This window comes from Diceros bicornis, chromosome 9, assembly GCF_020826845.1.
Source record: "Diceros bicornis minor isolate mBicDic1 chromosome 9, mDicBic1.mat.cur, whole genome shotgun sequence".
Classification (NCBI taxonomy): domain Eukaryota; kingdom Metazoa; phylum Chordata; class Mammalia; order Perissodactyla; family Rhinocerotidae; genus Diceros; species Diceros bicornis.
This window is the reverse complement of record NC_080748.1, coordinates 25,857,034-25,871,052: the sequence shown is the minus strand read 5'-3', so window position 1 is coordinate 25,871,052 and position 14,019 is coordinate 25,857,034. Positions and strand designations below refer to the sequence as shown.

At 40.7% G+C, this 14,019-nt stretch overlaps 1 protein-coding gene across 1 annotated transcript in view; it reads right to left on the bottom strand.

Moving 5' to 3' along the window:
* INTS6 (integrator complex subunit 6) overlaps positions 1–10,135 on the bottom strand; it is an 89,530-nt gene extending 79,395 nt beyond the window's left edge. The window contains exons 1-3 of the mRNA XM_058548107.1: positions 9,529–10,135; positions 9,063–9,140; positions 8,082–8,231 (exon numbers count right to left, since the gene is read on the bottom strand). Coding sequence (XP_058404090.1) covers positions 8,082–8,231; positions 9,063–9,140; positions 9,529–9,639 — 339 coding nt within the window. The 5' untranslated portion in view covers positions 9,640–10,135. The remainder of the gene's footprint in view (positions 1–8,081; positions 8,232–9,062; positions 9,141–9,528) is intronic.
* Positions 10,136–14,019: the final 3,884 nt, after the last annotated feature.

The following is a 14,019-nucleotide window of genomic DNA, read 5'->3' as shown; positions in this document are numbered from 1 at the left end:
TGTTGGGTTATGGAACAATTTTTATTCTGTTTCTTCTCAAAGCTTTCAGATTAGCAAGGTTTTATCCTGTTACATGTTTACCATAATATTGGGGATGATAATAGTCATCATCATCTGAGTACCTACCATGTGCCAAGCAGGCACTTTGCTAGATGATTAACAAATATTATTTCTAATCCTTACAAAAATTTTTAAGATTGGTATTATCACCATTTTGTGGATGAGAAACTCAGTGACATGAAGGGACTTGTCAATACAACATAAGCTAGAAAGCAGCAGAGCCAGGCACAGCCAGTTCTAATGAAGCAGTTCTTTCCATATCAGCACACTGCTTGTTCTGAAAAAAGCTGGATAAAATACTCTACGTATCCACAATTCCAATTTTTAAAATTCAAATAAAAGGAAATTCACAAAAATGGTAATAGGTGTGTTACAATAATAAATTATGTTGTATATCACTTAATGGTCACCACTATCCTCAAGATAGATCCTTTCATCTCATTTCCCTAATAGGGAAACTGAGGCTGAGAGATTACATGACTTGCCAGCAACTCATGGGTGGAGTAGGAATTCATAGAGCCTGATTTTTCTGAATCTTTAAACACAACGCTTAGAGATATTCGAAATTATCTTACATCAAAGTAAACATGATAGTTAACTAATCACAAAACTGTCCAGGTAAAAAGTTATAATTATAGCTCTAATACTGCCTGGCATACTACATTGGAAAAGTCGACTAATTAACTGACTAGGTTAATAGCTCTATGTTAACTAAATACATCAAAAATTTAAAAAACTATGAAATAAAAACTCAAAAAGTGCCATTAAATATATACATATATTAGCATCTAGGTCTTACAATAATGGTATAAAATCCTGCCAACTATCCTCCACATTCATATTCTTATTTTTTTCCAAACAAGGGAGTGGGAAGGAAATCCAACTGAATGTAACAAACAGTATTTTAATAGGGTGTTACAAGAAAGGCTAAACCATTAACACACTAACAAAATGAAATGCCTGGTTTTCTCAGAGGAACTGAAAGAATGCATATTGCATTCTTTCAGAGAGAACTACAGACATACCTCCCAAAAAGAGGACTCACATCTACCAGTTATACCTTTAAATAAAATTTGTTCTTAAATAATATACAAATCACTAATAAAATTTGCATAACTGTTCTATAACCAATTGCAATCTTTTAAAATATTTCATAAATGTAAAGAAATTAAACATTTTAACTTTTCTGGGCCTTACTTTCTTCACCTATAACATGAGGAAGATGGAGTAAACTTCTATCACTGTCAATTCTAAAGCCCATGAAACAATAACCATAATAAAATACTTATAGAAAGTCCAATGAAAAGTTCTGTCAGTAGATGCAAAAGTTGCATTCTTTTTTTCAAGAGTGTATATAAAAATTCACTAAGCTTCACGCTTAGGATCTGTGTATTTAAGTTATATCTCAGTAAAAAGGTTGGGGGCAAGAGGGATCAGGAAATAAAGACAAACTAAAACAAAACCAAAAACACTTCAGTATTCTGTTTATGGTCTGGCGCAACCATGCTTAAACAGACTAATAATAAGGCTAAAAAAAATTAAGTTTATCTAAGGAAATTACTTTTTTAAAATGGAAGAAAACAGGGCTGGTGTATGTGAGCATTGATCAGTCAAAGAAAGAAAGCTAACCAAGATCATTGTATTCATAGATTATAAATGTGAGTGAAGGATTATGATGGCTAAAAATAATTTTAAATATTTAAGAAAATTTCAAGTTATAAAATATTGCACAATCTTTCTGGAGAAATCCATGATAAGAACATGGCTAAACAATCCTTTTAGTTCTGACCACAAATGATCTTAAATCAATTCAAAATACTTGAATAAGTGGAATTCTTTCATTCAAATATTAGATTTGTTCCTGGCCTTTTAATTTTCAGTTATACATAGCTTAATACATAAGTATTGACATTTTCTTTCATGAGGGGAAAATAAAATTCTCTGAAGAAGCAGAACCTATTATTTTTGCCTTTTGTACTTATAATTTCTTTTCAATAATTTCTAATTAAGAATGCAATAATGTCCTTAGGATATTCTTTTTCATTTTCTTTTGAAAGATCATGACAGGGTAGTTTTTTGATCCTTCAGAAAACAGAAATTTAGATTGTAAAATTACAAAGAAAAATTACAGCAAGTGTTTTCAAAGAAAATAAAACCTGGGTCTTAAAATTTTGCATTGAAATTACCACGTTTAAAATTAATGCACAACAGAAAATAAATCATATCCATTTTATGCTACTTTGAGCTCAAATCTAATTATCCCCTGATTCACCCAACAGATGTGCTCCTAAAAGGTTCCTTGCAAATCAAACTTGTGTAAATCTCATCTTAAACGCACTAGGGGGAGCTCCCTATTTGAAAGAATCCTAAAGCATGTGCTTTTGTCTCGTAAAGATTCCTTTTCTAACATATTCCTGCAAAAGAATGACTTGCTGACTTATCTGCTGAACTATGTATATCCAGTTTTCATTTAACATGTTTTTTTAAACACCATCCCTGTACTTGAACCCAGGCTTATCAACTGCCATTAACACAGCTTTGGCCAAGTTACAGTATTTACTTTTCACAGTTTCACCAGGAGGCAATACAAAGCCCAAGGAAAAGTAGACACTTAATATGCTACTCATATATTTCAAAGCATGTAATAAAAATCAGCTTTAAATATCACTAGATTTTTATAATTGTAATTTCAAATTTAAAACCGAAAAATAATTGATAAAAACTAGAGGTAAAAAAAACTCATCTACTGAGGAAAAATAGTATGCTTTGTGTCTAATGAGCACTTCATAATTTTTAAAGTACATTTTAATATATCATCCCATTTAAACCTCTCATCGATTCTATAATAAGGGTACAACGGCTTCATTTTTGGCAACTTAAAATATGAAAAAGCAGAGGCAAAGGGCAGTAAAGTGACTGCCCAATGTTACATAGTAATTCAATGTCAAGGTCAGGACTGGGATTCCAGTTTTCACATTCCTGGCCATTGTTGTTCTTTTACACAACAAAGATGTAGAAGAAACATTTAAGCAAGTTTGACTGTAGAGTCCTCTATCTGCTAGTAATATTTATTGAAAATAATTTTAGGAGGCTTAAAAGTTCAGGGACCTCACAGAACCTTTCAATGGGGAAAGGACAGTTTCTTCAACAACTGGTGTTGGGAACAGTGCATATCCATGCAAAAGATGAAGTCAGACCCTTACCCTACACCATATACAAAAATTAACTCAAAATGGATTAACAACTTTACAGTAAGTAAGACCTAAAACTAAAACTCCTAAAAGAAAATATAGGAGGAAACTTTCAATGTTGGATTTGGCAATGATTTCTTGGGAAGATAAACTGGAATACATCAAAAATTAAAACTTTAGTGCATCAAAGGACACAATCAAGAGTGAAAAGGCAACCCATGGAATGGGAGAAATATTTGCAAATCACATATCTGATAAGGGGTTAATATCCAGAATATATTTCAGCAACGCAAAAAAACATCAACTCAATTAAAAAAGAACAAAGGACCTGAATAGACATTTCTCCAAAGTCAATATACAAATGGGCAACCAGCATACGAAGAGAGGTTCAACATAAATAATAATTAGGTAAATGTAAATAAACCAATGAGATATCACCTCATACCCATAAGGATGGCTAATATCAGAAAAATAGAAAATAAGTGTTGGTGAGGATGTGGAGAAATTGGAATGCTTGTGCACTGTTAGTGGAAATGTAAAATAGTGCAACCATTATGGAAAATATGGCGTTCCTCAAAAATTTTTAAACAGAATTACCACATGATCCAGCAAATCCAGCAATTCCACTTCAGGGTGTATATCCAAAAGAAATGAACGCAGGATCTCAAAGAGACATTTGCACACCATATTCATAGCAGCATGATTCACAATAGCCAAGAGGCAGAAGCAACCCAAGTATCCAGACAGATGAATGCATAAGCAAAATGTAGTATATACATACAATGAAATATTATTCGGCCTTAAAAACGAATGAAATCCTGCTACAACCTGAATCTTGAGGACATCATGCTAAGTGAAATAAGCCAGTCACAAAAAGACAAATACTGTATGATTCCACTTATAGGAGTTATCTCCAGAGTGGTCAAATTCATAGATAGAGAAAGTAGAATGGTGGTTGCCAGGGGCTAGGGGGAGGGAAAAATGAGTTACTGTTTAATGGGTATAGAGTTTCAGTTTTGCCTGATGAAAAAGTTCTGGAAATTGGTTACGCAACCATGTGAATATACTGAACACTACTAAACTGCACACTTAAAAATGGTTTAGATGGTAAATTTGATGTTAGGTGTTTTTTACCATGAATTAAAAATTAGGAAAAAAAAACTTCAGGGACTTAAAAAAATTTACAAAATACCATTCGCCATTGCGTTTCCAGTTCATATTCAGCACAGTAATATGTTCAAATATAGTAATCTGCCTTTTTTGAAAAGATGTCTATAGGTCAATGAATACCAAACTATTGTTAATATATTTGTTGATAGTCTAAGGGAAACCAAAAACCCAAATGGGAATCAAGTTTTCAATACTTCATCTACCAACATTAAAAGAGAAGCCTGTATTTTGTACAAGCTAAGTACTAAATGGGTACTACTTGGGTAAAGGGAAAAAAGTACCATTATTAGAAGACTACCTGAATCATCTGCTAAGTGCAGTCGCTCTTTGTGCTGAAGAATAAAACTGGTTAAAATTATTCCCCCTAAGATTCATTCAATTTGATCTTGTCTAAAAGCCACCATTTTTTAATCAAGTAAACACTTGGCACTGAAAAGCCTCAAAAAATTAAACACATATTATATCGCCTTTTAGGGTATTGGTCAAGGATTGTCTTGGTCAAGGAGGGCACAGAGTAGTAGGTCAGGTACCATCCTAAGTCCTGAAACAATCTAATCAGTACTACTACGTTGGCTAGGAGTGTGGAATTAGTCCAGTGACAAAAATGATGAATTGCAGGCCAGAATAATATTTAGCAGCTAAACCTAACTGGAATCTAACAACAACAAAAAAAGACAATGTTGAAAACACTGACAGAAAACAGAATGATTTGGAACACTATGAAAAATAAACTGATCTACATATAAAACTTGAATCAGACTTCTAAAACTTTATACATGTCCTAACTTTAGATATTAAGGCTGGTTCAGATTTTCAGTGGTTCTCAAAAGATCAGCATTATTTGAAACTCTGGTGAACACACGTGAAAAAATTTATACCAAATTTAGCTGCAATGATAAGCAATGTAATAAGGTGCTGCTGTAATCAAGACTGCTTAGAAGCTACATATTGTTCCATGAAATATCAGCAAATGGTACTGATTATTAAAATAAAATATTTATAAGGACTTCTATATGCAAGGAATCTTTTAGTGGCTATTCACAGTGGGAGTTTTTTAGTGGGATATTCAAAGTGCTTGAGGAAAATACTCGCCAAGAATCATTTCTTTTTCTCAGCTACTTTAACCTTACTGATGCCCTGCAAATTCTGTTACTATCCTAGCTAAGATCTCAAAGATAATTTATTTGTAGGTATGCTAAGTAAATCAACAGATACAATATAGATAATAAAAATACTCTTGGAATTGGTTATGGAAAATCACATATGTTCATGTATGTAGGGGGAACAGGTGTGGGAATATCTATACAAATATATACATATCTACATTTAGATATTTAATAAAATTATTCAGAAACCTATATGGAGGTTTTTAGATGCTCTATGAAATCAATATGCTTTGTCTTTCATCTAGCTCATCTTTTCTCATTTCCTTCAACTATGTACTGAGATTACATACAAGTATTTAGTACTGTGGGCTCCACAGATCCTAGTATAGAGCATGATAGGGGAAGTATTCATGCAAAAACACTGAGGTTACAGAATAAAGGTATTCCACAGAAAATAGGCAGATACAAAGTACTTTTACAAAGAAGAAAGTACATGAACCGTATTTAGTATTCAGTATTTGAGACAACCAAAACTCTTGATAAATTATCCTTTGTTTGAAAAGAAAATGTATATTTAAATCAGCAAGAGAAAGTCTTATGATGAAAAATATCTTCTGGAAAGATGTTTTCTTCTAATTAAACACTTAACCATTTCCATTTTCATCTGGAAATTATGACTTGCTAAATTATTTTAATGCTAGTGTCATTTTTATGTGCCAATTCAGGACACAAGCATTAATATTACCCCTTGCATCCTTGCTTATTCATCAAAATAACTGAGAATTATTATCCCTCTCCCTTGTTGAATTAATAAATCCTAACATGCACAAACATCTAATCTCCAGGCTCTTCTCTCTGTCAAAGTGGTAACAGCACAGCAGGACTACCTTCAACCTCAAACTTTTTGTAAGCCTTATAGACAAAAACTTAAGTGTTCTCCGGTGGAAGATGGCAACTGGGAAAATGAAGATACAGGTTTAAATTACAAATGTCATCAGCCTCTCCATGACAGTAAGCTTTTCTAAAGAAGCACTCTAAGAAATATTTTTAATAGGTGGTAGGATGTAAATGCATCTAAATGCCTGTCCCACTTACGAAATGTGATGCAGAAAAACAGGAAATTAATAGTTCTACTATACACTAACAACCTGACAACCAAAAAAGGATAACCAAATAACGGCAAGTTTCAAATTTGTCTTTGAACTCAAAGAATTTTAGATCAAAATCTTAAGCACTAGAAAGACTATACAGCACTACATATAACAAAGGAATATGAAAGGGAAAGAAATACATTATTTTACAGAAACAAATTGAAAAAGTTCACAGCAAATCTGCTTAAAATTACTACGAGTTGCAAAATAAAGCAGCACAGAGAGAGGAAACATAAAAAGGTTAATGTAGTAAGAAAATACACATTTACTTAATTAAACAATGGAAGTGCAATTTGGTAAAAATAGAAACAAAGTGACTGAATTGCAACATATACTTTAAACGCTATAGGACTATACTCAACCATTTCCAAAGATGTTTAGGTGCTGAACTGTTACCCCTAAGAAGTAAAACGTTTAAACATTTCTAAAACAAGGGAACAATTCTGTTTCTGTCCATATAAAGCAACCAAAAGTTGTAGTCATGGGAAGAATTTCCCTGAAACTTGTGAAAGTCATGAAAATTGTGCCTCGTGCAACTTGGGAAAAGAACAAAATGTATACCTAAATGTATCATTGTGGTAATAGTGCTTTGTACAACATAAAAACTGAACTCCTTGGGTTTAATATTCCTTTGTTTTGTGTTAACAATACGCATTCTTCAGTATCTTTTATTTTCCAGGTCAGTAATCTCAAAAAAAGTTTTAATGGACCACCTTGCATTATTCTATAGTGAACCATCATGTGATTCAAAGCCCTTGTCTCATAATAAATGAAAGCAAGTACTGCACTCTGGACCTGCCATTTAATTCAGGAATGAATTAAGAATTCTTCCTGTATAGTTGCTTACTGTATATGCTTCAAAAGCTGAGAAATCTTAATGTACTCAACCAGTTATTGCACTCCAGTGAAAATTTCTCACCTCTGAGTAGTTATACAATATGGTTAAATTAAACCCTGACACAACAAATAGAATAATTTCTTCTAACATTTCTCTATTTTATACTAATATAGAAATGAAGACCACTAATCAACTAGTGTATGCAAGTCACTGCAATAGTTGCACAATTGCCTGTGGGTAGAGTATCAGAGAAACTGAGTGTGGTGAGGTAGGATGTTTTCCCTTTTACGTCCTGAGTGAACTTGAAGGGATTAAAACCAAATTCATGTCAACTTTATATCAAAGAATCCAGATTCTAATTCTGAATACAAATACATTTTTAAAACATGAGGGCTATAAAACCACATATAGCATGGTCAGGGTTTCACTTTTGCATTATGTGCACATTCTGTTTTAATCTGAAACGTGTTATACTTGTATTTCATGTTATATAGTTTTGGGGCCGGACTGTGTTTTTCCACAAAAAGAAAAATCAACTGTTTTTCCACCTTAATATTCAACCTACCTGCCCATAGTTGTCTATGCCAGTTACTAATCTATTTAAATTTAATAAATCAAAAGCTGTCCTTAGGGATTGGCCAAGAGTCGTAAGTCCTTCAGCCTGAAGGTTTTTCAGTTCATTCATAAACGTTGCATGGTTTTCTTTCCATCCGGCCTGAAAAGAAAAATGTAAGAATTTTTTTTTCATCTTTTAGAGTCCTGTGTACAAGGACAGGCGTTACAATCTGCCGTTCACCAGGTAGCTGCTTCACTTTACAGTATGGTTTGGTTAACGTGTCAATACCGGATCGCTGCTGAGGGAACTCTCTTCCAAAAGTGGCCAAGAATAAACCTGCTGGCTCTACAGTTTCTGGTAGCGAACAACCTTAACACTTTAGAGCTTCCCTGGGAAATTCACTCCCTAACCTAATACCCAAAATCTGGGGATGCAAAGGTACTAGTGGAAAGCAGAAGTGAGCAGGACTTCGGAAGTTAACCTACAGCTGTCCCACCGGCCCCGCGGCCCTCTCAGCACGAATCCGAAGACCAAGCCGCGCAGCCCCCCACCCCGCTCGCCGGCCCGCCAGCCTGGCGAGCGCGGCCAAGCCTCGGGCCGATGCCCCTTTAATGCAAACCGGGGCTCGGCGCGGCCGGGCCCGGCTGTCACTCGGGCTAACTTGAATAAATATCCCCCACAGTTCATTGCTGCCGCTCACGCCGCGGAGGGGAAATGTCGGCCATGTTGATCGCAGCGCCGCCGCCGCCGCCACCGCCGCCGCCGCCGGGTCGGGCTGGGGAGGGGACGGCGGTGGCCCGGCGACTCTGCGCCGCGCCAGGACGCTCCGGAGCGAGGGGAGGGAGTGGGCGCCCGCAGGGGAAAAGACCTCAGCGCCTGGAGCACAGCGGGTGGGGGAGGGGAGCATAATGAAGGGTGAATGGGGGGGCGGGGAGGGCGAGCGAGGAAGGAACAGGCAAGGGAAGGAAGGGGGAGGGCGAGGGCTGTTACCTTGATAGCATAGGGCGGCTCTTCGAAAGTGACCAGCATATACCTGTCTCCTCGGCTGGCAGGGTCCCGGGCACGGAGCTGCGGGAGAGCGGGTGGGGGACGGGAGGAGGAACAGGGCGGGCGAGAGGGAAGCAGAGAGGCGAGGTTACGAGGCGGAGAAGGGGCGCCCAGCGGCCCCACCGCCCCCCACAGTACCGCACACGCAGCGGCCACCCCTCCGCGCCGCCCCCCGCACACAGATCGGCCCCCACACACCGCCCGGGGCCGGAGCCCGGGCCCGGGCCGAGCCCGGCTCGCAGCGCCCGCCCGCCCGCCCGCGCGGTGGGGGAGGGGGTCCCCGAGCCCGGCGGCTCCCGCAGTCAGGTCCCCGACACCTCCGCCTCGCCGCCCCCGGCCTCCCTCCCCCCACCCCTGCCGCCCGCGGCTGCCGGGCCGGGGTCGCCGCCCGGGCTCGGTCAGTCGGTACCTTCATGAAGGTCTCTACCGCGCCTTTGGCCGTGTCCAGGTAGGTGGTGCCCAGATGGCTGCGCTGGTTCATAGAGGCAGACGTGTCTATCAGGAACAGTAAGATGGGCATAGTGCTGGCCGGGGACACCGGGGCCCGAGGTGGTGGAGCAAGAGGAGATGGTAGAGGTGGAGGCGCCGGTGGCGGCGGCGGCGACCGCCGCTACGCGGGGCGGGGGAGCGCGGCCCCCGGGAGGAAAACACCGTCTGGGTCTTTCCTCCGGCTGCGGGGAGTTTCTCCCCCGATAGTTGAGAGGAAACTCCCCAGACCCAGTCCTCCCCGTCGTACCCCCGCCTCCGCCTCCTCCTGCCTGCCTGCCCGCTGGGGCGGGCGCCCGGCCGTCTGTCTGTCGGTCCGTCCCCCCCGCCTCGGGGGTCCCGTCCCCGCTCCCGGCCCCTGTGTGTGTCCCAGCGGGAGACGGGCCTGGCTCCCCACCCCACCCCCGGTGCAGGGAGTGGGGACCTGGGAGCTGGCGAAGAGGGGAGTGGGCTGAGGGGAGATTGGCCCTGGGGCTGTTGGGAGAAGTTTCAGGGACTCCCTCCGCACCCCGGCGGTGTCACCACTTTCTCAGCCCCTCTCGCTACTGAAGCGCTTTTCTCTCTCACACTCCGGTTTTAACTCGGGCAGGGGCTGCAGAGGCTCCGCCCCCTGACACGTCCTTGAGCCATGTGACGTACCGCCCCGCTATTCTATTGGGCAGTCCCCAGCCTCTTATTAGCATATTCAAACAGCTCAGGGGCGGGGGAAGCTTGTGGGCCGGCTCCGGGAACAGTTATTGAGCACGCGCGGAGGCGGGGCGTCGGGTGCGCGCGAGAGGGAGCGCGAGGGGCTAGCAGGCGGGCCGGGAGACACGGAGGCGGGCTCCGGGAAGGGGCGGGGACGGACCGCGGAAGCACCGCGGGGTGGGGGCGGGGGCCGCGTCGGCGCGCGCAGGGTGGCCGCGGCTGTGAGTCTGCGCGTCAAGGCGGCCGCCCTCGCCTTGGCTGTTGGAGGTGATAGGGGTCGGCGGAAGGGAAATGGAGGCTGGCCTCAGCTCTCCTTCCGACGTCGCTGAAGCGAACCCTTTCCCCGGTGGGCGACTGAGAAGGGGATGAGTGACGTGATCAAACACCCAGTTAGGAGAAGGGGGCAGGGCCGCGGTCGCCCTCCCGGGAAGGGCTGCGAGCCCACGGCATCGGGAGGAGTTTCCTTGGGCCTCGGAGGGCCGGCCCCAGTGCGGGCGGGCCCGGGGCGGGGGAGGGGAAGTGAGAGGTTGTTTATAACCAGGGACTAATCTCCGAGAGTCACACCGCTCCCGCTGGGGAGTGGGGACCAGAGGCGTACCTCGCCCGCAGTCTTGCTTGGCCCTGGGGGAGCGACCAAGGGTAAGGGCTGGAGCTGGAGCAGGGCAGAAGCCCCCCTCGTTGGAGGACCCTCCAAAAAGGGTACAAACCCCCTTCCTAACAGCCCTAAAAGAGTCTGGGGGAAGCCTCAAATATCGATAAACAGTTTGTACCCTTGTTATTCTCAGGGAAAATTAACCGGTGTTACCCAAAGGAATACCTTTCTCAAGCCATGTTTACCTAGGGCCATAGAATATCAATTTCAGAGCTAAAAGGGACCTAAGCCAGTCATAATCCATTACTCTTATTTTAAAATGAAAAAACTGACTTCAGTTTGCCCAGGTAACACAGAGTGTTCCCCATAACCGTGCCGGTGCACTTTCCTTTCACTGTATGGTGTCTCTCGGAGTCGTTCCAAATACTGTATGAGGGAAAACGTTCTCGGTTATTGAAGCAAGCCCCTATCATCATGCCTGGGGTAATGAATCCTCTCTCCTAAATGTCAGAGAAAACGGTTTCCTCAAATATACTCTTTGAAAGACTGAAGACTGCCTGAAATGCAAGTTGAATTAAGGACATACAACCCTTATAAGACCAGGTAGATTTTTATAGGACCTCTTCTACTAGCCTTGCATTTCGATTTTTATATTCTTTATCCTGAAATTTTTAGTTATTTGCCTACCGATCATTTAAAGAAATTGGTCCTTTTGACGTTAACACAGAAGAGACATGGTTTGTGGCACTTTTTTAAAATCTGGAGTTTCATAACTTGGACTTTTACTAATATTTAAGACAACCTATGAAGTTTTTGTTAATTTATAGTAGGGCTATTTCAGTAATATGCTGTTTTGTATGTACCATAGAAGAAGGAGATGTTTTTAAGAGATTTGGACTAGAAATAAGATGAACTACAGGTCTTACATCCAATATTTGCTGAGGACTGGTGGAGTTAAAAAATTATGAAAATATGGTCCCTGCCTTCAAAGAGCTTATGGTTTTTCTAGAAAAATATTACACGTCAATTATTAGCTACTACAAGGCAGAAAGTGATCAGATAGTAAATAATTTAGAAAAGAGAAAAATTTATTACCCTGGGGTGACGAAAGAACAAGTTTCCAGGGTCAGTGTGTTTAAGCGGTGCGTTAAAGCAGTGTTTCTCAAACTGAGATCCTAGACCTAGAGATAAGAATCAGTTCTTTGATACTCTAAAATTTTTGTTTTCATTTTAATGACAATATACAAATCACTTTACCAGTTATAAGGACAAAATTTTTCTTTCAAAGTGATAATTCACATCTGAAAGAAATTTTCATATAATTGGTCTTCAGTTTTCTGTATCAGTGCTTTTCAAATTGTGTTCTATGGACCTATGCCTGTCGGAAAATGTAATCTCTAAAATCATAAGAATTTCTTTTACATTATTCAGATTTGAGAAACACTGCTTTAAAGGATTGGTAGGATTTGAATATGTGGGTAAAGAAAGAGGAAGTTGCTCATGAAAAAGTCCTAGACATTGAAAATGTAGTGAAGAATGAAAGCACAGCATTGCCAATGCTTCCTGGGGTACAGGGAAGTTCAGCTGGGCTGGCGCACCTGGTACACAAAGAATAGTATAAGATCCAGAAAGTAGGTCAAGTCTAGATAGTACAGGGCTTTTATTCCAGGTTAAGGATATTTTTCCATATAAACTAGAGTTTTAGTTGAGGCGCTGAGTACAAAGTAGTGTTTAAAGGAAATCAAACTAGACTACTGAAGTAGGTGAGCATGCATTAACAATGACCTTACCTATTACAGTTATTTGAAATCATTTCCAATGGAGCCATCATGGCTTTTTCTTCCCTGACTCAGGGGAATTGGCAGATTGTCATACTAGGGTCTGGTAGAGCCAGGATTAGATGCAGAGATCAGGAGAGCCAAGTCCAATGAGCCAACCTAGAGCATATAACCACCTAAGATCAAAGGCCAGGTTTCCAGTTCAGAAGCCCAGAAGTGCTGGAAGCCAAAGCCCCGAGGCAGAACAGGAAAGAAATCAGGATGTACACAGGGGGCAAATCAAGAGGCAATCAGAAACCAGGAAGCATTGATGAGTGGTCCCTAGACAGAATTGTGAAATAGGCCAAGGTTATTCTTAGTGACTCTGGTTGACAGTTAAGCTGTTGGTTTGATGATAGCTTAAAGCAGTAGTTCTGGGCCAGGAGATGCACATCAATATTACCCACAGAACTTAAAAATAGTAATAAATATACCAAATCCCCATACCTGGAGGAAAGTGATTCGGTAGAATTGGGATGGGCCCTGGTCATCTCATGCTTTAAAAAGCTCTTCAAGTGAATCTTATAAATAATCATTAAGAACTATATGCTTAAAGTATAAGAATAATGTATGTGCCTAGCATCTAATAGTACTCACTAAATAACTTTAAAAATTCACACCCTCTTAGAGTTATTACATTTCTTAAAAGAACTCCTAAAACAAATCTGCAAATTAAAGGAAAAAAAAAACTATAAATGTGACAGCAATATAGATAACAGTAGATTTGATTCATAAGCGTATTTAAATTGCTTAAATTCTTGACCAAAAAATAAAAAGAAGTAAACAGTGCCAGAGATTCCCACTGTTCCCGTCAGTGAGCTTAGGCCTTGGAGTAAGCATAAGATGTGAAACATGAATCTCTTCTTCACTCAATCTCTGTGATTCCAGAATGTGATTCTAGAAAGATTCTGGTTATATTCAGGCTTATTTTTCTAAAACTTGCAAGCCAACTATTTCATCAGACTCAGCTGAAGAAACTGAGCTCCTGCAGTGCTCGAGGGAGACGTAGTAGGAGTATTGTGGGCTAACCCTGTCCTGTTGCAGTCTAGTGGCTTAGGAAAGATTCTCCTGGGAGGGCAATGATCAGAAGAGGTATGTGGGGGAAAACTTGCTCTTTGCTGCTGTTTTTAAAAAAATGCTGCCCAAATGCTATGCCCCCAATTTAAAAGGGAAGGAATAAATTATAGGAAACCTTCTGAAAGAATGGTGACTCTGGCTTAAACAATAGGCTAAATTGTTGAAATGGAGCTATTCTAACAGAATTAAGAACTGATGAATTAGATTCATTTGTAGGAGCCAACCAGAGCCCTTTTAAATT